The sequence below is a fragment of the Schistocerca americana genome, chromosome 7 (assembly GCF_021461395.2).
Source record: "Schistocerca americana isolate TAMUIC-IGC-003095 chromosome 7, iqSchAmer2.1, whole genome shotgun sequence".
Taxonomy (NCBI): domain Eukaryota; kingdom Metazoa; phylum Arthropoda; class Insecta; order Orthoptera; family Acrididae; genus Schistocerca; species Schistocerca americana.
Genome location: NC_060125.1, coordinates 345,289,439 through 345,314,305, shown reverse-complemented (window position 1 = coordinate 345,314,305; position 24,867 = coordinate 345,289,439). Strand labels below are relative to the sequence as shown.

The 24,867-nt window shown below is 42.5% G+C and overlaps 1 protein-coding gene across 1 annotated transcript in view; it reads right to left on the bottom strand.

Annotated features, from left to right (window-relative positions):
- LOC124622920 (zinc finger BED domain-containing protein 4-like) overlaps nucleotides 1-24,396 on the bottom strand; it is a 99,280-nt gene extending 74,884 nt beyond the window's left edge. The window contains exon 1 of the mRNA XM_047148709.1: nucleotides 24,195-24,396. Coding sequence (XP_047004665.1) covers nucleotides 24,195-24,396 — 202 coding nt within the window. The remainder of the gene's footprint in view (nucleotides 1-24,194) is intronic.
- Nucleotides 24,397-24,867: the final 471 nt, after the last annotated feature.

The following is a 24,867-nucleotide window of genomic DNA, read 5'->3' as shown; positions in this document are numbered from 1 at the left end:
GTGGGTTATCGCCCATGGGTATTGTTTTGCTTCCACTAAGAAGTGTACGTACCACTGTCAAGAGAGAGACTAAAGAAATCTGTGCGAACTGGAGTAATAATATCAAAAACATTTTAAGCGTACTTAATTCACTCTACCATTACCTACCGCCTCAAAAGACATTGTCCTTATCGCTTTCCGTACTGTATACATAGAAACTTGTTTGAGGAAAGACGCTTGTGTCGAGAAGGTGCTATCCTGTGACTGAAAATTTACCGTAAATTGAAAATTGGTTCCTGATGAGAAAAGTCGTTTGGTTCTTATGTAAAGGCTTGAAAAACAGTGTCACGTTTTGTCATTGCTGTAATGAAACTGGGAAATTTTTTTTTCACAGTGTTGCAGGATTTGCAACCTTGCATATAACAAAACAGACAGGCCTGGTTTTGGCATTGCGCACGTTTTGCTTAACTGTGTTTCGCGGTTTTCTGTCTGCTTCATACAGTGCAGGTGTTGGATTTCGCTTGATATTTCGATATGCAGAATTTCGTCTATTCATTATCTAGCGAAGTTCCGCAGTCTGCCGAGGAGTAGGAATTCTTCTTACCTTGATAAAACGGGCTGATTTTTCACAAAATGCAACCAGTCTGCAAGATAACTCCCGGATTTTTCCATCTAATGTAGACTTTTTGCTTATACCCTGCTATGAGGTATCTGAATAATTCTTACAGAAAATGTCACGGCTTACTTGTAACAAATTTCAATGCGTTATAATGTGAAATTTCGCTCTGGTGTTCAGCCGTGAGTACATTAAGAAAATCGCACCGTGGGTGCAAAGGCCTGGGGCAGAAGTATGATTGGTGAGAATTATGGGTTGATTCAGAGATATAACAGTCGTAATGTTACCTGCAGAGCAAGATTTGATCCGTAGGTCTGTATTTGTGCTTCCACAACGATTACCGTACACAGTCGTATTGAGACATTAGCGAGAAAAAAGCTGATTGGGGGGATAACAAAGCACAGATTTTGGAGGGTTTATGGATTTTTCCGGTTGCAGTTTTTTAATTACGTAGTTTCGTTTTTAGAAACAAAGAGCTCTGCTTCAGAGTCGTGACAACGAGACTACGATTGACGTTATGTTCTGCAGGGGCGTTATGAGGAAAACAGAGAACGAAGTGACATTAACCGGCCTGCAGTTGATTCAGTGAGCTGCAGCTCAGAGAGCCTACAATCAAAGTCGCGTTCCCTTGGCCAGAACATAAACGATGAAGTGACTCTGCCCGTGACTCTGACACTTGGAAAATGACACTACAAATTACGAATCGCAATGAAATCTTACTATACCACATTAGCTGGATTTATTTATTGCTCTTTGCTACCTGTTGCCCTGTGACTTTAAAGCGGATATAACGTATCGCAATGTTGTTTTAACATCTAATTGTACATTTATTTCAACTACACATGGGATACAATGTGTGTGTAACATACTTTCACAATCATTGGGAGCGAATTCATCATACCAAAACAAGAAGAAAACCGTATCAACAAATTACCGCAACATATAAGCAAAGAATCATCTTCAGTATCAGAAATTAGTCTGTTGAATACCTTTATCTCAAGAATTTCGCTCCATCGTTTCTGTGATCTCCCTCCATTCCCGTGTTTCGAATTATACAGTATTTTTGGGGATCCATTATCACCAATTTTTTTTTCTACATGACTTAGCCACTTTGTGCGAAAATACTTTTAGTCGGCCTTAAGCCATTCAATTAAAAAAATCCAGTGAACATTATGATGAATTAATGATTCTAACTAAGTTAATTAAATATTTTTATTGAGAATAATGAAAAAAACTAAGAAAGTATGAGCTACAGAAGCTACAATACGTATTTTTTTCTAATTTTATAAATGGCCTGGAATCTTTTTTTCATTCTCTCCAGCGGTACAATTAAGTACAGTCAAGTTGTCTGAGAAGTTATATCGACTGCATTGAAATCAGTTTACAATCTCTAAAAATATCGGAGCAAATAATAGCTATAGTCGCATAATAGATAAGAATTAACTTTTGAGACAAAGATACAGAATGTTATCAGGAACATCACTTACCGGGCAAGAACTTTACAAAAGATTGAGAATCACGTATGAAGATTCTTAACTAGGCTAGGCTTGTGACGTCTCCTTTGGTAAGATATCGACACAGATACAATTAAACAAGAAACTACGAGAAGCGAGACATTGCAGCGAGCTACGCGCACCACGACAACGACAAAGAAAAAGACGAGAGACGGGAGCGCCACACTACACACATAAAAATCAAGTTGTAATCAAGGGATTTAACAGCTGAAGCCTGTGCAATGCGTCTGCCAACTATTATGGTTTTATTTCTTGCCAAACGTGTCTTGGGCGATTCGCTCCGTGTGAGACAACACTTCTGACCACAATGTCGAAACTTGCGGTACAGTACATAACTACAGTTACTCAAATTCTAGTGACCATGTTGACCCACTGCACTAATAGAAACAGACCCATGAGGCACGTCTGCTACTAGGAACCTCATTGTCAGAGTGTCTTCGAGACCGCGACAGCTCCTAATGGCACGCTTAGAAAATACGCCATGTTTGGTTTCACAATGAGCAACCTAGCTAGCTGTGACTCACGCTCCATGTCCAGTCGACCTTCAGCTGAGGTGTCGTATCTCTGTAAACAGTCAACAAAGCATTCGTGATGCATCGTAAGCACCGAGTTGTGAAGAGGCATCGCTTTGCGTCTGTCATGCTTCAAAACGATCGCGCACAGAGTTCATGTGCCACCTCAGAGAGAGGTCGTCTCGAAGTTTGTTTCAAGTAAATATCCTCGGAGTAGTGAAGCAACTTTAATCACTTAATAAAAGCAAGTCTTCTGGACCAGACTGTGTACCAATTAGGTTCCCTACCATACTTAACAATCATATAGAACCGTTCGCTCGACGAAAGATCCGTACCCAAAGACTGGAAAGTTGCACAGGTCACACTAATATTCAAGAAAGGTAGTAGAAGTAATCCACTAAATTACAGGCCCATATCGTTAACGTCGATATGCAGCAGGATTTTGGAACATATATTGTGTTCGAACATTATGAGTTACACAGTCAACTTGGGTTTAGAAAACATCGTTCCTGTAAAACACAACTGTCTCTTAATTCACATGAAGTGTTAAGTACTACTGACAAGGGATTTCAGATCGATTCCGTATTTCTTGATTTCCGGAAGGCCTTTGACACTGTACCACACAAGCGGCTCGTAGTGAAATTGGGTGCTTATGGAATATCGTCTCAGTCATGTGACTGGGTTTGTGAGTTCCTGTCAGAGAGGTCACAATTTGTAATAATTGACGGAAAGTCATCGAGTAAAACAGAAGTGATTTCTGGCGTTTCCCAAGGTAGTGTTATACGCCCTTTGCTGCTCCTTATCTATATAAACGATTTGGGAGACAATCTGAGCAGCCGTATTCGGTTGTTTGCAGATGACGCTGTCGTTTATCGACTAATAAAGTCATCAGAAGACCAAAACAAACTGCAAAACGGTTTAGAAAAGATATCTGAATGGTGCGAAAAGTGGCAGTTGACCCTAAATAACAAAAAGTGTGAGGTCATCCACATGAGTGCTAAAAGGAAGTCGTTAAACTTCGGTTATACGATAAATTAGTCTAATCTAAAAGCCGTAAATTCAACTAAATACCTAAGTATTACAATTAAGAACTACTTAAATTGGAAGGAACACACAGAAAATGTTGTGGGGAAGGCCAACCAAAGACCGCGTTTTATTGGAAGCACACTTAGAAAATGTAACAGACCTGCTAAGGAAACTGCCTACACTACGCTTGTCCGTCCTGTTTTAGAATACTGCTGCGCGGTGTTGATCCTTACCAGATAGGACTGACGGAGCACATCGAAAAAGTTGAAAGAAAGGCAGCACGTTTTGTATTATCGCGAAATATGGGAGAGAGTGTCACAGAAATGATAAAGGATTTGGGCTGGAAATCATTAAAAGAAAGGCGTTTTTCGTTGTGACGGAATCTTCTCACGAAATTCCGATCACCAACTTTCTCCTCCGAATGCGAAAATATTTTGTTGACACCGACCTACATACGGAGGAACGATCACCACGAATCACACTCGAATGAGTGTGTCCGCACGTTCCAACACTGCAGGAGTCACAGCTCTGTTCGGCCGGCCGGCATGCGAGAGGTCGGACAGATTTGCGCGACAAAGTTGTTAGGATGAAAGACGCCTAGCCCGACAACTCACCGTGCTTTTGTTCACTGCCAGGTCTCCGTTCTGTAACTGTCTAGATATATCTGCAATGGTCTGGTTTACCGCCTAAAGAAACTCAGTTACAGACGCTACTTTCAAGGCTACGTATAGCGCCGCCAAGTATCGGAACTACATGAAGCTATAGGGTCTGAAGCAGGAGTATTCCACGATGTCCCACAACAAATTCCGCATTTTTTCTACAGAAATTGGACAGAAAAAAATGTGTTGCATTACTTATTGACCACCATGCGTAATTTAGATTGCATGATAACGTTGGGGTGAGAATTATTTCAGATGCATAAGTAATTTTATTTTTTACGCCAGACGATGGAATTTTGAACGTTTCGAAACCGGTCGTGAACACAATAAAAGAGTGTTGATTAACCAACTGTTGTGCGGTTTCTACGTTTTATAAAATATCCCTGAATATTGACCATTCCTCCTGGAATACCCTGTATGCGTTAATGTATGGGCTTTGGTTAAAGATACGGCGAAACGATCTGATATAAATCAATATACATTTCAAGCCAAACTACAAAAACAACGAGCTGAGACGCAGCGTTCCCCGGTTCTCGCTTCTTCCCTTTCTCTATTTATTTCCTGCTTCCTGTCTCTCCGTCAGTCAGTTCCTCCACGCTCTCTCAGTCCACTTCTTTCTATCACCTCTCTTGTCAATCTCCTCCTCTTTGTTTCCTCTGCTCATCTCCTCCTTCCCCTTATCTCTCTTTTCGTCGCCTCCTCTGTCCTACCTCTGTCCATTTCCCCCTCCTCTCATAATGTCCCTATCCTCCTCTCTCAAATCCGTGTCCATGTCTTCCTCCACCTCTCTGTCTGTGCATCTCTTCTTCCCTCCTTCTATCTCCTTTTAGCAATCCTACCCTGACAGTTAAGGGTTCCTAGCTCTTGCCCTCACAGTATTTCTCTTCAGATCAAAGTTTGGCTGAAATCGAGCCAGCGATTGAGGAGCTTTCTACCCACGGCTTTTCCACAGTACACACACGTCGCATCCATTTCACATACATCTGTACACAGATTTCACCTGCATCATTAGCGAATTTCGTCCTGCCGTTTCGTTTTCACATAGCTCAGTCTCTATGACGTCGCATCTCGTGAACAATGTGTCGAACAGTGATATACGAGGGTAATCCCAAAAGTAAGGTCTATTTTTTTATAAGTACATAGACCTGTTTATTTCTACAATGGTTTACATCAGTTTACAGCTTGAACATTTAGCTATTTTTCGACATAATTACCATTTATGACGCCCCATTTTTGTAGACGCTGTGGTAGGTTTTGTATGCCCATGTCATACCAACTCGCCGGCATGCCGTTCAGAAAGTTGTGAACCTCTTGTTTCACCTCGTCGTCGGAGCTGAATCGCTTTCCGGTCAAATATTTTTTTAAACCTAGGGAACAGGTGATAGTCACTGGGCGCCAAGTCAGGACTACAGGGGTGGGTGGGTTATTATGTTCCACTGAAATTATTGCAGGAGAGCAACAGTTTGCCGAGCGATGTGCGGGCGAGCTTTGTCATGGAGAATGTGTACGCCCTTGCTCAATATTCCTCTTCTCCGGTTCTGAATTGCCCCTTTGAGCTTTTTCAGAGTCTCACAGTACCTGTCAGCGTTAATTGTGGTCCCAGCGATTCAGCTCCGACGAGGAGGTAAAAGAAGAGGTTCATAACTTTCTCTAAGCGCTCAGTCCGGAGCCGCGCGACTGCTACGGTCGCAGGTTTGAATCCTGCCTCGGGCATGGATGTGTGTGATGTCCTTAGGTTAGTTAGGTTTAATTAGTTCTAAGTTCTAGGGGACTGATGACCATAGATGTTAAGTCCAATAGTGCTCAGAGCCATTTGAACCATTCATAACTTTCTAAATAGCATGGCGGCGAGCTGGTATGACATGGGCATACAAAAACTGCCACAGCGTCTACAAAAATGCATCGTCAGAAATGATGATTGTATCGAAAAATAGCTAAATGTTCAAGCTGTAAACTAATGTAAACCATTGTAGAAATAAACAGGTCTATGTACTTATAAAAAAATAGGGGACCATACTTTTGGGATTACCCTCGTAGTTTTGCAGTACATTCAGTGGTATGTTTAGATATTATCTGCGAGAAGTGTTGAAAGCGGAATTAGTGGAAAGGCGTAATAAATTAAAACGTCATGCACAATGCAGCAATTTTTTACAAAGTGATCTCATTCTCAATTACTGGATGAATAAAGTCTGTGGATTCGCGCGTCGTGAGCTACACAACTTTTTCACCCTCACCTTCGGCCGATTGATAGATACGTGGTTCTTACCCTCATAGCGCCTGTCTCCAGACATCAAGTGATATGTGTACCAAGTTTGGTAGAGGTCGTTCAGGGGTTTAGAATGGGATGTGGAACATACACACACACACACACATATATATATATATATATATATATATATATATATATATATATATATATATATATATATATGCACGAGTAGATGTAATCACAGCCGGATACTAACAGCGCACAATGTGTGACCATGCGTTAATGAAAGTATAAGTGTCATGAACTCACATATTAATTATAATTACTAAGGGCACTGGGAAAATATATTCAGGAAGAGCCTGAGGGGATGTAAATAAAAATTATGGGAAGCAAGAACGTCGTTTTGGGCTGGAACAATGGCTTCCAGTTTCTGAGTTCCTCTATCTGTTGATAGAATATTCATCACTTCTGGATCTTGGCAACCGTAAGGACAAAATCTGATTAACGGTACAGAGCTTTTAAATCCTGCCGGCCGCGGTGGTCTAGCGGTTCTAGGCGCGCAGTCCGGAACCGCGCGACTGCTACGGTCGCAGGTTCGAATCCTGCCTCGGGCATGGATGTGTGCAATGTCATTAGGTTAGTTAGGTTTAAGTAGTTCTAAGTTCTAGGGGACTGATGACCACAGATGTTAAGTCCCATAGTGCTCAGAGCCATTTGAACCATTCTTTTTCTTTAAATCCTGTTCGATTCTAGATTTAAGTAACACATGGTAGTAAAACTACCTCAGAGTGGAAACACTGAGACCGATAGTTTATATCATGCTACATGAGTTTATTGGCATCTTAGCTGATACGCCAGCTAAGGCGCACTTGAGTCTTTAAGAAATCTGAAGCAGTGAATCGAAATTCCGTTGCGGGAATCCAGTGCTGCATCCAGAGCTATCTTCGCCAAATGCCGGATACGGCGCGTAAGGTTCTCACAGTTAGGGAAGACTATTTTCTTTATAATAAGACCGATTACGGACCATTCCAGGGCTGGAGAGACGCACAGAAGCTGGAGTTCTCAGACGGAGGGCTTCCGGTTCGCGCTCGCGGAGGCTGCGCTATTTTCTCGTTGTTCTATTGTCCTGGCCGCGGCCGGTAGCTGCGAGGGTCGAGCAAGCCTCTTTGAGAAATGTGAACTGCCGACCGACTTCCGCTCTTCCACCCTCGCCGAGGACGGCTTTTCGCTCCGCCGGCAGCGCGGGGAATCTTTCGGTTTTTACAGAAATTTTCAGTGCTGCCTAAGCCCGGAAAGCAATAAAAAATGTTCATTCTCCAGTCACCCACTGTTGCTTTGACCATCAAAAGGGAATAACATTCCTCATTTTTTGCAGTAAAGTGACTGATAAACATCACTGCATGTAGTTAGATACAACGACACCAAGAAAAATCAGAATTATACATCATTGGTGTGATTACATAAACAGATTTTTTTTTTCAGAGGTGAAGCCCCTCCACGCCCACACTGGTATCATGGCCAACTCAATAGGTCTACTGCCATCTCTTGCATAAGGGTTAGTTTTCACTAATGTGAGGTACCGCAGGATGTGGGTTCTGCGATGTTTTCGTACGTCTAGTTAGGTTAACCATTAATATGCGCTCATCTGGAGATAGATTGGGTCAAAGTCGAACGAAGGGTAGCGGTTTGAAGGGCAGAGGAAAAAAAGTGCCAAGGCAAGAGTCAAGGGAAAAAAAACCTCTGCGATAGTTAGGTCGGGTGGTAGGAGCAGTATCGGATGTCTTGCTTCCTGCGACAGGTCGTGCAAGGGTAGGCTTTGTTAGTAGTGGGTATCATGCATGTCGATACCTTTGACGTTGTGCGGTTGTGTTGCTCGGAGGCTGCCGCTGGGTCCGGTGTAGAGCTCTCGTTCAGCGTCAGCAACCTGCAACAGTTAGGTTTATTATCGTTTTTGTGTCCGATAGGTCATATGTCGGATGCACAGTGTGAAGGAAAGTTGGCGATTTGTTTGTGCGTCAGTGAGCGAACTCGTCGGTGTCCCTGCTGTGGCCTGTTGGTCGGCTCTAATAGTAGCTGGCAATTACCAGTCAGTGTTGCTGATATGCAGGGGCTTGCCGACGTTTGTCGCTTGTTAGTGTATGTTAGTTTACCATAGGTGGCTATGCTCTAGCTAGTAGTGTCTTTGGCCGCTTGTGCTCCCACCTGTGGTTGTGATCGTAGTTTCCCAGAGTGAGGATGAAAGGATTGTTCGAGTGTCTCGAGTTCCTATATAGCCGTGTGGCGTGTTTTTTGAATACTTCCTTGAGGGTATCAAGGCGGTATTCATGGTGAAGATCCACGGTGCGTGTGTAGCATGGAGCGTTGCTAATGATTAGTAGCACTTCGTTCTGTATGTTCTGGATGACCTGCAGGCGGCGCAGTCGTGTAGGAGCTGCATATCCCCAGACGGGAGCTGCGTACGTCATCAGAGGTCTAATCAGACATAAATAGAAGGAGTCTGACAGTGCAGATTATCTAAAGTATGACATTTCGATCGTACTGGAGACGTCAGAGATTAAATGCCAATTTTGAAAATATTTTATTTTACTGCACAGCCATGTACACAATTACAATAATAAGTTAGTGATTTCGGACATCGCTTGTCGCCTTTGGATGGTATAGTTCACTCCAGTAGTTCACTGAGAATATCATATTGTCCGTGAACTACTGTATCCGTCTTATTATCTGAAGATGGCCAGTGACGGCTGAAACCGACAATTCCTTATCGAAAACTTATATGCGATTGTGTCATAAAACATACTATTTTCAAAACAAACAACTGCGATGTAGATAATAGCGGGAGACTTTCTCGGACTACTAGAATCGCGGATAGGTATGTTGTCAGCAATGAAGCTGTTGTATTCACCAAATAAGTCTGGCGCCCAATGTAAGAGGTACCAGGAAGCGAACCCGCTACCACGGAAAAGTAATTGTTGTATTTGGGTAGCGTGCTTGCACTCTTTCAGTCAGACACGTCACTCGGAGACGGTAAACTAAAAGACAAATAATGTATGACAAAGACATTGGAAAACCCCACTTGAGTGTGAGTGAAGATAATTGTGTGTGAAACTAATCGTGATGCAGTCGCGCCCTTAACATGCAATGCTGGAATAAATGCACGCAAAGGAATGATTAACACTATGAAAGATCGCAACGCTAACAATTAATCTGAAAGTGGGGAATGCGCATTTTATCGTTGAAAAATATAAAATGTGAACAGGGAGAGACTGTTACTCTAACCAAAGATATGATTTAAGTGCACCGTTTAGTTTATTACGAAAAAGGCATGAGAAGCGACAAGCATATAAATAAGTCAGGAAATTACGAATATCACAAACTATTTATTAACTGTGAGAAGCAGATAAGTGAACTATCGGTTGGCAAAGTTTCTTGGAGGGGGACGGAATTATCTCATGATCACATTTCTGTGTTTGTGAAATTTATCTCAAACTGCCGACAAATCAGTTACATGATTGTTTGTCTGACCGGAAAAGCAGAGCTGCCAGTGCAATAGAGAATACGCTGACGAACGTGGGAAAGTAAATTCGAATATGATTCTGAATTTTTAGTTTAATGAGCAGATAGGTGACACCGTGTCTGGCTGCCATCAGGTACTGGAACCGATGTGCTGATGACGCGACTATGGGAGCCCATTCTGCTAACTGAGTCAGCTGTTCCAGTTGAGAGCGAAGCCTGCAGAGTACCCATGCGTTCGGTGCCAAGTTGCTAAATTCCTAGTCAGTAAAGAACTGATTGCTCACTTATTCCAACCAAGAATCTCGGCAACCAACCCTCTTAAATACATACCGGTCCGCTAGTGGCGTAATTGTTTCCTTACATCAAAATCTCCTGCCAGAAAAGATAAAACACTATAAAACGTTAAAAATCTGTATTTTCTTCCTATTTTTGCTAAAAACTTTGGACAGCGTGTTGCATCCTCCTGACGTAACATTAATTTCCCCATCAGTGCCCCGTTACGCAGCAGCTAGCCTCGCGTCACAGGTCTTGGGAAAGCTAAAAAACTGTGCTCGAAGCTTTGTGTCCTCTCTGTGGTATTTTCTGAACCTGCAATGTGTCAGAGCTTTTTCGTCATATTTTTTTTGGACAATTGGAATATTTTTCTCAGCTGAATATACGAGGTTGGCTTGAAAAGTTCTCGGAACGGAATAGAAAAAAAGTACATACATCACTGGAACTTTTTTTTATTTTTCAAATTTATATTCATTTGTCCACTTGGCAACAGTTGAATATGAAGGAGCAGAGTCGCCCAGTGTATTCTGGAAATCGGCATGAATGTGCTCTGCTTTCCTGCCTTTCTTTACGAAGTACTAAATCACTGCTCGAATCTCGATTTTTTCCATTACACAAATCACTAAGCAGGAACAACAGAGCGAAGTCACCGCTACAGCTCTCTTCCAAGAGCACTGACGTGGCACGTGTTTACAGGTGCCAGCGCTGACCTCTCGTGGAGATTCTGAGAACTTTTCAAACCACCTTCGTACTTCTCTTAGGATACCCCAGATGCATACTTCATGCCAGGCAGAGTTCCGTCATCAAGAACCAATGCCTTCAGCTGATCTGTCCAATGAACTATACAACAGGCTAGGTGCCTGAATGACGTTAGCCTGAGGCGACGTCCCCACAACACAAGGGTAGGTTTTAAGTGTTAGGAGTCCTGCGAAGGGCATGCTCCCTCGACCCTCAGGGGGTTGATTTCTGCAAGACACTCCTGCGATTCTCCTATCCCGTGTTCTCAGCACGTCCTATTGCTAAAGCTTGCCCAGAAAAGCAACTGAAATAGCCAGCATCAGGTTAAATATGGTAACGTTAAAAAGGTAAGATGAAATAAGTGTATATAACCACTGTAATCACGTCAATCGATATTAAAATTTATATTATCAGAGCCTGCCAAACTCAAATAGTGTACTGTCTAATTACTTACCAAATATGAATTCAAAGAGACAAATCAATCGGCTTGCCGATTTTTACCTTAAGTAACAACAAAAAAAAGCACACAAATACTCATCGCTATTTTGACGAAAACTGCAGTAACACGTTAACATTGACCTAATCTAACTCAGCGACAGTGCACTAGTTAATCTAATAGTTGTTCAGTCCGAAACGCTGTAGACAGTTTATAGTTCAAGCTCGAATATTTATAAACATTTTGACGCTCGGCGTTGGCTGATAGTCTCTCATTGATAGCTGCTGGGCTATAAATGCGGCAGCTATAGATAACTCCTCAGCAGATCTAACTGGTCAGCAACTGGTGATCAGTGGCAACTTGGCAACTTATAAACTGAGACTACTGGCCGAGGGTGTGTGTGTGTGTGTGTGTGTGTGTGTGTGTGTGTGTGTGTGTGTTTGTGGGTGGTGGTTGGGAAGGCGCTAGGTGTGTCGAGTATATTGAATGATAGTAGCAGTCATCGAAACAAGAAAAAGAAGCCCAGTAAACATGAGTCCAGGAACGTACACTTTCTGAGACCGGAACTCTCGTTCACGGCACGTCCTCAAAGACGTTTGGTTGCAGATATGAGCACAGTCGTTGCATTCACGCTCAATCGACAGTGTTGTGATGTCTTAGCTGTGTCACGGTCATCTACGTACACAATGAAATCAGTGGTGTGGTTAGAATTGTGTTTTGAGTCTCGTTGTGTGTGTATTATTGCATGATAAATTACTTGCAACTGTGGGTGTGTGTCATGCTGTCTCACAAATCGTACAAATGATGTCACATTTGTATTTGCTGTTACTGTGCTGTTTTTGCGCTGAAAATGGTATAAGGCGCTGCGTACCACCTGTCAAGATGTTCGACCGTTTCTTTCCAGCGTCTTACGGACAATTCTGCTCTAGTAACCCAGGAAGTAAACAGTGGAAGACCTCCCTCAGGGAAAGAACGTATGGTAGATTTAGTTGAGGAAAAACTAAGTACAATACCACACGAATAAAACCAGCGATTTCAGACTGCATAATGCTAAGTCTAATGTATACCTGGGGTGCTGTCACACAGGAAGACACCAAAACTTTCTGTTACCCAAGTGCCGATGCATCAACTGTGCTATTATTCACACTCTAAAGTCTTTCAGCTGCTCCTATGAAAAAGCGTTCAGATCTCGGAAAGCACTCGTTGTTGGAGCCTTGCTTATTTGATTAGTTGTTCTTGTCTCTGTGGGTACTACCACAGTTCAAAATACTCGGCTCTGTTTTTTTAACACCCTTTGCAGATGTTTTTTGCTATTCGGCCAACAAAATACCCTCTTAAAAATATTTTTTTTAACTTTCTTCAAAATTTCATCGAATTTGGATCAGTGTGTCGCATTGAATACTATGAGGATGAAAGTATGGATTAAACACGTTGAGGACTCATAAGCATTTTATTCAATACGTTGAATCGTATTGCAATAAAGCTCAAAAGTCAAAGAGTAAATCGGTTTCTCAAAGTGTAAACATTTATCCCTAATTAACATAATTTTATCCATATATCTATTAATGCTCATTTTGCAAAGTAGCCTACTTTCTCGCTCAGCGTTCAAGCTATGCTCAAGTTTCCTCCAAAAACTGCCTGAAAATTCGCCTTTCAGTTTTGGACATTAGCGGGTTCAAACAAATAGATATATATGACGGTTTTAGATAAAACCTTAAATCACGATATCTTTTTTTTTTTTTTTTTTTTTTTGCTATGATCTGACTTTGATGAAATATAGCCTCCACTTTGGCCCAAGCTACGCTCACGGGATGAAGACCTAAAAATAGAGACTATAACAAGCAGACTGGCAACAGTAAAAAGATCAGAGTTTCTGAAACAGAGTAATTTCTTAATATGTTCTACATCTTCCGCACTGTCTGTTTGAACACGTTGTTGTTGTTGTGGTCTTCAGTCCTGAGACTGGTTTGATGCAGCTGTGCAAGCTTCTTCATCTCCCAGTACCTACTGCAACCTACATCCTTCTGAATCTGCTTTTGTATTCATCTCTTGGTCTCTCTCTACGATTTTTACCCTCCACGGTGCCCTCCAATACTAAATTTGTGATCCCTTGATGCCTCAAAACATGTCCTACCAACCGATCCCTTCTTCTAGTCAAGTTGTGCCACAAACTTCTCTTCTCCCCAATCCTACTCAATACCTCCTCATTAGTTACGTGATCTACCCACCTTATCTTCAGCATTCTTCTGTAGCACCACATTTCGAAAGCTTCTATTCTCTTCTTGTCCAAACTAGTTATCGTCCATGTTTCACTTCCATACATGGCTGCACTCCATACAAATACTTTCAGAAATGACTTCCTGACACTTAAATCTATACTCGATGTTAACAAATTTCTCTTTTTGAGAAACGCTTTCCTTGCCATTGCCAGTCTACATTTTATATCCTCTCTACTTCGACCATCATCAGTTATTTTACTCCCTAAATAGCAAAACTCCTTTACTAATTTAAGCGTCTCATTTCCTAATCTAATTCCCTCAGCGTCACCCGACTTAATTTGACTACATTCCATTATCCTCGTTTTGCTTTTGTTGATGTTCATCTTATATCCTCCTTTCAAGACACTGTCCATTCCGTTCAACTGCTCTTCCAAGTCCTTTGCACTCTCTGACAGAATTACAATGTCATCGGCGAACCTCAAAGTTTTTACTTCTTCTCCATGAATTTTAATACCTACTCCGAATTTTTCTTTTGTTTCCTTTACTGCTTGCTCAATATACAGATTGAATAACATCGGGAACAGGCTACAACCCTGTCTCACTCCTTTCCCAATCACTGCTTCCCTTTCATGCCCCTCGACTCTTATAACTGCCATCTGGTTTCTGTACAAATTGTAAATAGCCTTTCGCTCCCTGTATTTTACCCCTGCCACCTTCAGAATTTGAAAGAGAGTATTCCCGTTAACATTGTCAAAAGCTTTCTCTAAGTCTACAAATGCTAGAAACGTAGGTTTGCCTTTTCTTAATCTTTCTTCTAAGATAAGTCGTAAGGTTAGTATTGCCTCACGTGTTCCAACATTTCTACGGAATCCAAACTGATCTTCCCCGAGGTCCGCTTCTACCAGTTTTTCCATTCGTCTGTAAAGAATTCGCGTTAGTATATTGCAGCTGTGACTTATTAAACTGATAGTTCGGTAATTTTTACATCTGTCAACAACTGCTTTCTTTGGGATTGGAATTATTATACTCTTCTTGAAGTCTGAGGGTATTTCGCCTGTCTCATACATCGTGCTCACCAGATGGTAGAGTTTTGTCATGACTGGCTCTCCCGAGGCCATCAGTAGTTCTAATGGAATGTTGTCTACTCCCGGGGCCTTGTTTCGACTCAGGTCTTTCAGTGCTCTGTCAAACTCTTCACGCAGTATCTTATCTCCCATTTCTTCTTCATCTACATCCTCTTCCATTTCCATAATATTGTCCTCAAGTACATCGCCCTTGTATAAACCCTCTATATACTCCTTCCACCTTTCTGCCTTCCCTTCTTTGCTTAGAACTGGGTTGCCATCTGAGCTCTTGATATTCATGCAAGTGGTTCTCTTCTCTCCAAAGGTCTCTTTAATTTTCCTGTAGGCAGTATCTATCTCACCCCTCGTGAGATAAGCCTCTACATCCTTACATTTGTCCTCTAGCCATCGCTGCTTAGCCATTTTGCACTTCCTGTCGATATCATTTTTGAGACGTTTGTATTCCTTTTTGCCTACTTCATTTACTGCATTTTTATATTTACTCCTTTCATCAATTAAATTCAATATTTCTTCTGTTACGCAAGGATTTCTATTAGCCCTCGTCGTTTTACCTACTTGATCGTCTGCTGCCTTCACTACTTCATCCCTCAGAGCTACCCATTCTTCTTCTACTGTATTTCTTTCCCCCATTCCTGTCTATTGTTCACTTATGCTCTTACTGAAACTCTCTACAACCTCTGGTTCTTTCAGTTTATCCAGGTCCCATCTCCTTAAATTCCCACCTTTTTGCAGTTTCTTCAGTTTCAATCTGCAGTTCATAACCAATAGATTGTGGTCAGAATCCACATCTGCCCCAGGAAATGTCTTACAATTTAAAACCTGGTTCCTAAATCTCTGTCTTACCATTATATAATCTATCTGATACCTTTTAGTATCTCCAAGATTCTTCCAGGTATACAACCTGAACACGTTAATCTCTAAAATTACTACATGAATTTTCAACGGTGTTTCACAGGAAACATGAGCGTAGTTTGGGTCAAAGTTAGGCTACATTTCATTATAATCAGATCATAGAAGAAAAAGATATAGTGATTTAAAGTTTTATCTAAAACCGTCATGTCTGTCTGTCTCTTTGAACCCGCTAATCTCAAAACTGAAAGGCGAATTTTCATGCATTTTTCGAGGAAACCTGAGCATAGCTTGAACGCTGAGCGAGAACGTAACCTGCTTTGCAAAATGACCAGCAATAGATATCTGAAGAAAATTATGTTAATTGGGGAAAAATATTTACACTTTGAGAACCCGATTTACTCTTTGACTTTGAAGCTTCATTGCATGTAATACGATTCAAAGTGTTGAATAAAGTGCTTATACAGTCCTCAACGTGTTTAATCCATACTCCCATCCTAACACTATTCAATGCGACACACTGAACCAAATTCGATGAAATATTGAAGAAAGTAAAAGAAAATCGATTTTTAAGAGGGTAAAGTAGGGCAAGGAATAATTTTTTTCACATCAGAAAACATAGACAGTTTTAAAAAGTTATTAAATGTATTGTACAGTGTTGTTGTTGTTGTTGTGGTCTTCAGTCCTGAGACTGGTTTGATGCAGCTCTCCATGCTACCCTATCCTGTGCAAGCGTCTTCATCTCCCAGTACCTACTGCAACCTACATCCTTCTGAATCTGCTTAGTGTATTGATCTCTTGGTCTCCCTCTGCGATTTTTACCCTCCACGCTGCCCTCCAATGCTAAATTTGTGATCCCTTGATGCCTCAAAACATGTCCTACCAACCGATCCCTTCTTCTAGTCAAGTTGTGCCACAAACTTCTCTTCTCCCCAATCCTATTCAATACCTCCTCATTAGTTACGTGATCTACCCACCTTATCTTCAGCATTCTTCTGTAGCACCACATTTCGAAAGCTTCTATTCTCTTCTTGTCCAAACTGGTTATTGTCCATGTTTCACTTCCATACATGGCTACACTCCATACAAATACAGTGTACACGCTGTATAACGTATAACTACTTCAAGAGTGTGAAGCACAGATATGTTCTCTTGGCCATGGCCCTCCACATGCACCGCTCGGCAGTGACGCTGAACGATGATGGTGGGGGAGAGAGGGAACGGGAGGGAGGGCGCACGTGACTACCTACTCTTTACTCGAACAGGCAGCTACCCGAGAGCAGATGATGTCATCGCACGACCAATAGCTTACTTACTAACCATCAGTTGATATACGAGCCATGCGAACGCAGCCAGAGGTAACAGGTAGTCTAATACAAATTCATGGTGTTAAGGAGTCTTTTCTCAAGGTGTTGAGAGTGTAGCCTTGTGCAGAATTGAAATGTGTACGATAAACGGTTCAGAATAGAAGCTTTTGGAATGTGATGCTACACAAGAGTGTTTAAGTTTGGATGGGTATATCGTAACGTAAATGAGGAGGTACCGAATCGAACTGTGAAGTACGGACGGGGTCAGTTAGTAGAGCAAATGCTGAGGCATCAAAAAAATCGTCAATTTGGTAATGGAGACAAGCGTGTGCGGTAAAGATTCTAGAGGGAGACCTAGGGTTGACTACAGTGAGCGGGTTCTAATGAACGTGGGTTGCAGTAGTTATGCACAGACTGCAGTGGCAGTCAACGGTATTGTCACGCTTTTGCACAACTGAGAATAATTTTACATTTTATATGTCCCTATTTGCTATATAATTTTTGGTTTATAAAGCTTAATATATACCATGAAATATGTTACAGTTAACTATCTTTGGTCGTCCAATATCCTGTTGTCTCGTAACGAACCCCAAAACTCTGCTGGGTTCAAAGGAAACTCAGTGGGTTTGCACTCCTACTGCATCTCCCTGGCAGACAATATGGCCCATTGCACATCGAGGAGGGAGAAGTCGAGGCCCCTCCTTAGCTCCAAGCAGCAAGCTCGCCAGTGACGTCACCCGGTGTTACAGTCAGTGTATAAACTCCCTGTGTAGGAACAGATCCAAAGGCCCCATTAGGTTCCATCGCTCTAAGAAGGCCACTTCGCCCAGCCTGCTGTCCTCCCGCAATGTTAATTTGCTATCCAAGCCGCTACAGTATGCCATTTTGTCATCCACAGTATTATCAATATTGATATTTCAATAGAAATAATAATTTAGATTCATTCAAAAATTAGCTTTGAGGGTAGAAAGTGACAGGTAATGTTTTCTCATCAGCATAACTGAATTTTATATTTTTGTAATTCTTAAACAAAGTTCCCCTTGTACTGTTCTCAATTTCCTGAAAATATCTTAAAGGAACTGTGTTCGGTGTATATGTTCTTGGATGAACATAATCTACCTCAAGGATTATCTTCTGTCTGCCTTGCACAAGGATTCAGATCATTGTCTGGTACTGTTAGTGCAGCGGAGATCGTAAAAACGGACAATCTAGGGAAGACGTTGAAAGAGTGTGCTAAACTGTTACAGCCACTTCTCACAGGTCTCCCATGACGTCGATCGAAACTGAAAGTTGCTTTTAAGCTTTGAAAAGAATGAAATTATTGTTACCCAACTCTATCAGCGACGAAAGATTTCCGTCCTTTTGGAAACCTTACTTTGAAAGAGACCTCTTCATGGAGAACCAAGACTTCAATCATCAGGTCACTGACAAGTTTTCAGCAACAAAAGACAGGAGTAGAAATTTTCAGTACAAGTGACGGAAGATTAAGTGCACTGATTAAGTACTGTATAATATGCGATTGCATTTTAGTTCTACTCTAAATGTAGCTCACAATGTAACGCTAACAGTTTTAGTATATAGTCGATAAATAGTAGCATCTCTTTGTCTAAGGTATTTTTCTATCATAGATATACTGAAGAGCCAATGAAACTGGTACACCTTCCTAATATCGTGTAGGGCACCCGCGAGCTGGCAGTAGTGCCGCAGCAAGGCGTGGCATGGACTCGACTAATGTTCGAAGTAGTGATTGAGGGAAATGATACTATGAATCCTGCAGTGCTGTTCACAAATCAGTAAGGGTACGTGGGGGTGAAGATCTCTTCTGATCAACACGTTGCAAGGCATCCCAGATATGCTCAATAATGTTCTTGTCTGTGGAGTTTGGTGGCCAGCGGAAGTGTTTGAACTCAGTAGAGTGTTCCTGGAGCCACTCTGTAGCAATTATTGGTGTGTGGGGTGTCGCATTGCCCTGCTGGAATTGCCCAAGTCGGTCGGAACGCACAATGGACACGAACGGATGCAGGTAATCAGACAGGATGCTTAAGTACGTGTCACTTGTCAGAGTCGTGTCTAGGCGTATGAGGGATCCCATATCACTTCACCTGCACACGCCCCACAATATTACAGAGCCTCCACCATCTTAAAGAAGCCCCTGCTGACACGCAGGGTCAATGGATTCATGAGGTTGTATCCATACCCGTACACGTCCATCCGCTCGATACAATTTAAAACGAGACTCGGCCAACCAGGCAACATGTTTCCAGTCATCAACAGTCCAATGTCGGTGTTGACGATCCCAGGCGAGGCCTAAGGCTTTGTATTTATTAAGATGGTATATAGTTAAGGCTCACCGGCCACTTGACCATCTTCTTCTTCTGTGCGAATGCACAAACAGTGCCCGAACTCTTACGGGAATCAGCTACGCTTCGCGAGTAATGAGTACGAGGTGTGGCTAGAAAAAAACCGGACTAGTACTGGTGAAACAATAAAACGAATGCAATAAGGCTGAAAGTCGCGTGGCCTGTCACGTGACTCTCGCTCCGCCTACTGCTCGAGTTTCATCTGCCTCCTGCACTCAGTCTGCCCGTGGCGTCTGTTTTAAGTAGTTGACGTTTTGTCTGTGCGTCGGAAAATGTTGAGTGTACAGAAAGAACAGCGTGTTAACATCAAATTTTGTTTCAAACTAGGAAAATCTGCAAGTGAAACGTTTGTAATGTTACAACAAGTGTACGACGATGATTGTTTATCGCGAACACAAGTGTTTGAGTGGTTTAAACGATTTAAAGATGGCCGCGAAGACACCAGTGATGACACTCGCACTGGCAGACCATTGTCAGCAAAAACTGATGCAAACATTGAAAAAATCGGTAAACTTGTTCGACAACATCGCCGTTTAACAATCAGAGCAGTGTCTGAGTTAACAGGAGTTGACAAGGAAAGTGTTAGGCAGATTCTTCATGAAAGTTTCAACATGAACAAAGTGTGTTCAAAAATGGTTCCAAAGTGTCTCACAACTGAAGAGAAGGAACGCCGAAGAATGATTTGTTCTGACATCCTGGAAAACATTGAAAGTGATCCCACCTTCTTACAAAATGTTATTACTTGCGATGAATCGTGGTTTTTTACTTACGATCCCGAAACTAAACGCCAATCGATGCATTGGAAAACTCCTGGTTCTCCACGACAAAAAAAAAGCACGAATGTCAAAATCGAAATTCAAGGCAATGATGATTGTTTTTTTTTTTTTTTTGACATCAAAGGGATTGTGCACATTGATTGGGTACCAGAGGGACAAACAATGAATCAGCATTACTACATTAGCGTCCTGGCTACCCTACGTGAGCGAGTACGGAGAAAACGGAACGATTTGTGGAGAAAAAAGTCATGGATCCTTCACCAAGACAATGCCCCAGCTCACAGTGCGTTGTCAGTGAAGACGTTTTTGGCAAAACACAACATTCCCATCTTAGATCATCCACCCTACTCACCTGATTTGGCCCCCTATGACTTTTTTCTTTTCCCTAAAGTCAAGTCAGCTTTGAAAGGAACTAGATTTGAGACTGTTGAAGCAGTAAAAGAAAAAGCGACGGAAGTAATGTATGGACTTACCGAAAATGATCTGCAGCATTGCTATGAACAGTGGAAAATTCGTATGGAGCGGTGTAGAGACCGAGGAGGAGAGTACATTGAAGGAGATAACATGAAATTGTAAATAATTGTAAATAAATGTTTTTTCCAGCATCAGTCCGGTTTTTTTCTAGCCGCACCTCGTATAATGGGCGGGGGCACTACGAATGTAGTGCGGGACAATACGTTGAGAATGTGAGTTTCGCGGGAGGCGTGCCAGAGATAAATCCCTTAAGTCGCGCTATGCTCTGTGTTCTCGGTGGCTCAGATGGATAGAGCGTCTGCAATGTGAGCAGGAGATCCCGGGTTCGAGTCCCGGTCCCGGCACACATTTTCATCTGTCCCCGTTGACGTCAGTCAACGCCTGTAAGCAGCTAAGGGTGTTCCTTTCATTGTAATTTCATTCTAAGGTTTTGTGTTGGGCTCCGAAATCCGATATCGATGTATCGTTGTATGGTTCGCACACTGACACTTGCTGATGGCCCAGCATTGACATCTGCAGCAATTTGCGAAGGGTTGCGCTTCCGTCCCGTTGAACGATTCTCTTCAATCGTCGTTGGTCCAGTTCTTGCAGGATCTTTCTCCGTCCACAGCGATATCCGAGATTTGACGTTTCGCCGGATTCCTGATATTCACGGTAAACTCATGAAAAAAATCTCCGCTTCATCGCTACCTCGGAGAAGCTGTGTCCCATCGCTCGTGCGCCGACTATAGCACCATGTTCAAACTCACTCAAACCTTGATAATTTGCCACTGTAGCAGCACTAACAGATCTAACAATTTGGGCGCTAATGACCGTAGCAGTTTTGCGCCCTAAAACAATAACAAAAAAAAATCTAACAACTGCGCCAGACGCTTGTTTTATATAGGCGTTGCCGATCGCAGCGCCATATTCTGCCTGTTTACTTAACTCCGTATTTGAATACGCATGACTATACCAGGTTGTCTGACGCTTCAATGTACTAAATCAACAGTGACTTTGTGCCATGGGCCCACGTTTAATTTCACTTAATTCCCGCTGATTTGGAATCCCTCTGGCCGCAAGAGCGCATGGAGAGTTACTGTCCCCGGTAGAGGGCAGGTCGGAGAAATAGGTTAAGGGCTGGAGAACAGGAGAGTGTGTCACGGGCGGCGTGTTGCTGTGGCCAAGCGTCTGTCGTGGCCCTTTGGCAAGAGTGGTGCATTTGCTCACTGCGGGTTTGGTCGCAGCCGTGAATACTGCTCGTTGGAAGCTACTTCGGCAGGACGCATAATATTCGGCTTGTCCTCTGCTACTGAAGTTGCAAGCAGTTTGTGTCCAATATGGTCCCGGGTTAGAGTCCGTTGTGACCTTTGCAACTACTGGATGCGGTGGCGTCCGCTGGATGATATCCTTCGGTTTCCTACTACGTGTAATCTTCATTACGTCCTTCTCTCGGGGCTCCCTAAGCAAGCGTTTGTCAATGGGCGCTGTATTTTCCGAGAGATGATGGTGAGTATCTGATTAGTGTGCACGTCACTTGGTGTCAAGTGGCTATTTTGCTGCGTATCGTACGACTTGTGGTTGGGAAGGGAGTGAGACAGGGTTGTAGCCTATCACTCATGTTATTCAATCTGTATATTGAGCAAGTAGTAAAGGAAACAAATGAAAAAGTAGGAGTAGGAATTAAAATCCATGGAGAAGAAATGAAAACTTTGAGGTTCGCCGATGATACTGTAATTCTGTCAGAGACAGCAAAGGACCTGGAAGAGCAGCTGAACGGAATGACAGTGCCTTAAAAGAAGGATCTAAGATGAACATCAACAAAAGCAAAACGAGGATAATGGAATGTAGTCGAATTAAATCGGATGATGATGAGGGTATTAGATGAGGAAATGAGACGCTTAAAGTAGTAAATGAGGTTTGCTATTTGGGGAGCAAAATAATTGATGATGGTCGAAGTAGAGGATATAAAATGTAGACTGGCAATGGCAAGGAAAGCGTTTCTGAAGAAGAGAAATTTGTTAACATCGAGTATAGATTTAAGTGTCAGGAAATCTTTTCTGTAGGTATTTGTATGGAGTGTAGCCATGTATGTAAGTGAAACGTGGACGATAAATATTTTAGACAAAAAGAGAATAGAAGCTTTTGAAATGTGGTGCTACAGCAGAATGCTAAAGATTAGATGCGTAGATCACATAACTAATGAGGGGGTATTGAATTGAATTGGAGAGAAGAGAAATTTGGGGCACAACTTGACTAGAAGAAGAGATCGGTTGGTAGGACGTATTCTGAGGCATCAAGGGATCAGCAATTTAGTATTGGATGGCAGCGCGGAGGGTAAAAATCGAAGAGGGAGGCCAAGAGATGAATACACTAAGCAGATTCAGGAGGGTAGGTACTGGGAGATGAAGAAGCTTGTACAGGATAGAGTAGCATGGAGAGCTGCATCAAACCAGTCTCAGGACTGAAGACCACAACAACAACAATAATCCTGGTTGCCCGTTTATATATATATATATAAATGTGTTATTTATGAAGGTTTTGCCTGGTACTAATTGAGTTCAGTTCTGTCAATGTGTGTGGGCCTGTGGCTGTGACTATTCCAAACTGATTTTAGAATTTAAGGGTAAAGAATGCAGATGTAATTCTTCCGATTTTCCCTTATTTCTGAGCCATGTTCCACCTAAAAAAAAAAAAAAAAAAAAAAAAAAAAAAAAAAAAAACCTAACGAAAAATTTAATGCCTCAGCAATCAAGTCAAAGTTTCCTGCAAAACGTTCATTCTTTTCTTCATTATTTTTACTAAATAATTAACGAGTTGTCTCTGTGTTACAGGATAGGTGATTGTATCTCTTGTTAATTGTGATCTAAAGATGCCTGTGTAGCATGATCGAAATTTTTAATGATGGTTTCTAGTGCTGTGGTAGCGGCAACCGCCACCTATGTTAGTAAAGGAGAAGGAATTATTGCGACTTGAGTTGCCTCTGCCATACATTTGAACCACACTTGTCAGTGATTTTGGCTACTTCGAGAGCAATGGCGTTTTGATAACTACTGGCAACAGACTGTGGTTGATAATTGTGACATATTCATTTGATCTTATGTTCTGCTGTTTGTAATATGAATGTATTTTTACTTCATTTAATATTCATTATTGAAAGGAAGTGATTTCAAACTATTGCTGTTTTGGGGCGTTTGCTATCAATTGTGTTATTGAAATTTAGTCTTTTCAGTTCTGGAGGCAATTTGTTAATGTTATTCTTGGATTTTTGCTTTTCAAAAATACATTATTTAGTGATATAAGAAACGTTAATAAATTCATTATGGCTCAGTACCTTTCCTCTGAACACCAGCTCCCTTCCGCATTTCAGGAACGTTGTTGCCTCACCCAACTTTTAATACCGCCGGCCGCCACTGAGAGACTGAGAGATGTGCACAGGACTGACTAGTGTTGGAGACCTGCATGAGACCAGTCTTCGGACATAAACCTTCAACAACAACGGTCCTATGGCATTCACTCGGGGTACACCTGAAGTTACTTTCGCATTTCACGTGTCGACCTGTGAACTTCGTTGGAGAACCCCCGATGTCTCACACCTGTAGTATGGCTAAGATATTCCGGTGACGCATGCAGTACACGTGTTGAGTGTTGGGCACTGTTTGGCGACTGGCGGGCCTCGTCGGCGTGAGTAAGTCCGGAGAGACGCCCGGAATGCGACCGGGCGGCCGGGCCTGAGGTCCCCACCAGCGTGACTCAGCCCCCACGGCGGAGCACGGCTCCGAGGGCCGGGCGGCGTGCGTCACGCTGGAGGCCTGCGGCCCAGACACGGCGGCGCCGCGGTCTTTGTCTGGCACAGGGCGGGGGGCCATGCCAGACGAAAGGCAGCGCGCACGCGTTTGTTCTAACCGCTGTCATCGCGGCTGAGCAGGGGCGGTGGCTGCCCCCTCTGCGGCTTTCGGGAACCGATCTGATACCTGCAGCAGCTTACAAAGGCGGCGGCAACTGACGTGGATCCAAGAGCTCGCGAGAGAGGAGAGGGAGGGGCCTCGGGGAGGGGGGGCGGGGGAGTCGTCCATACGGTCGTGACCGCCCCATACCTCAAAAACCTTTTTTTTTTTTTTTCATTATACGGCGTGCCAACTTTGGAAAAAGTGCCACTTTCTGCTCATTCTTTGTTGCTTTATTTTTCCTTTTTATTCCCAGTATTCATCTCTTTTGGCGTCCGAAGGATCGAAATGAAAAACTACACTACTGGCCATTGAAATTCCTATTCCAAGAAGAAATGCAGACGATAAACAGGTATTCATTTGAAAAATATATTATACTAGAACTGACATGTG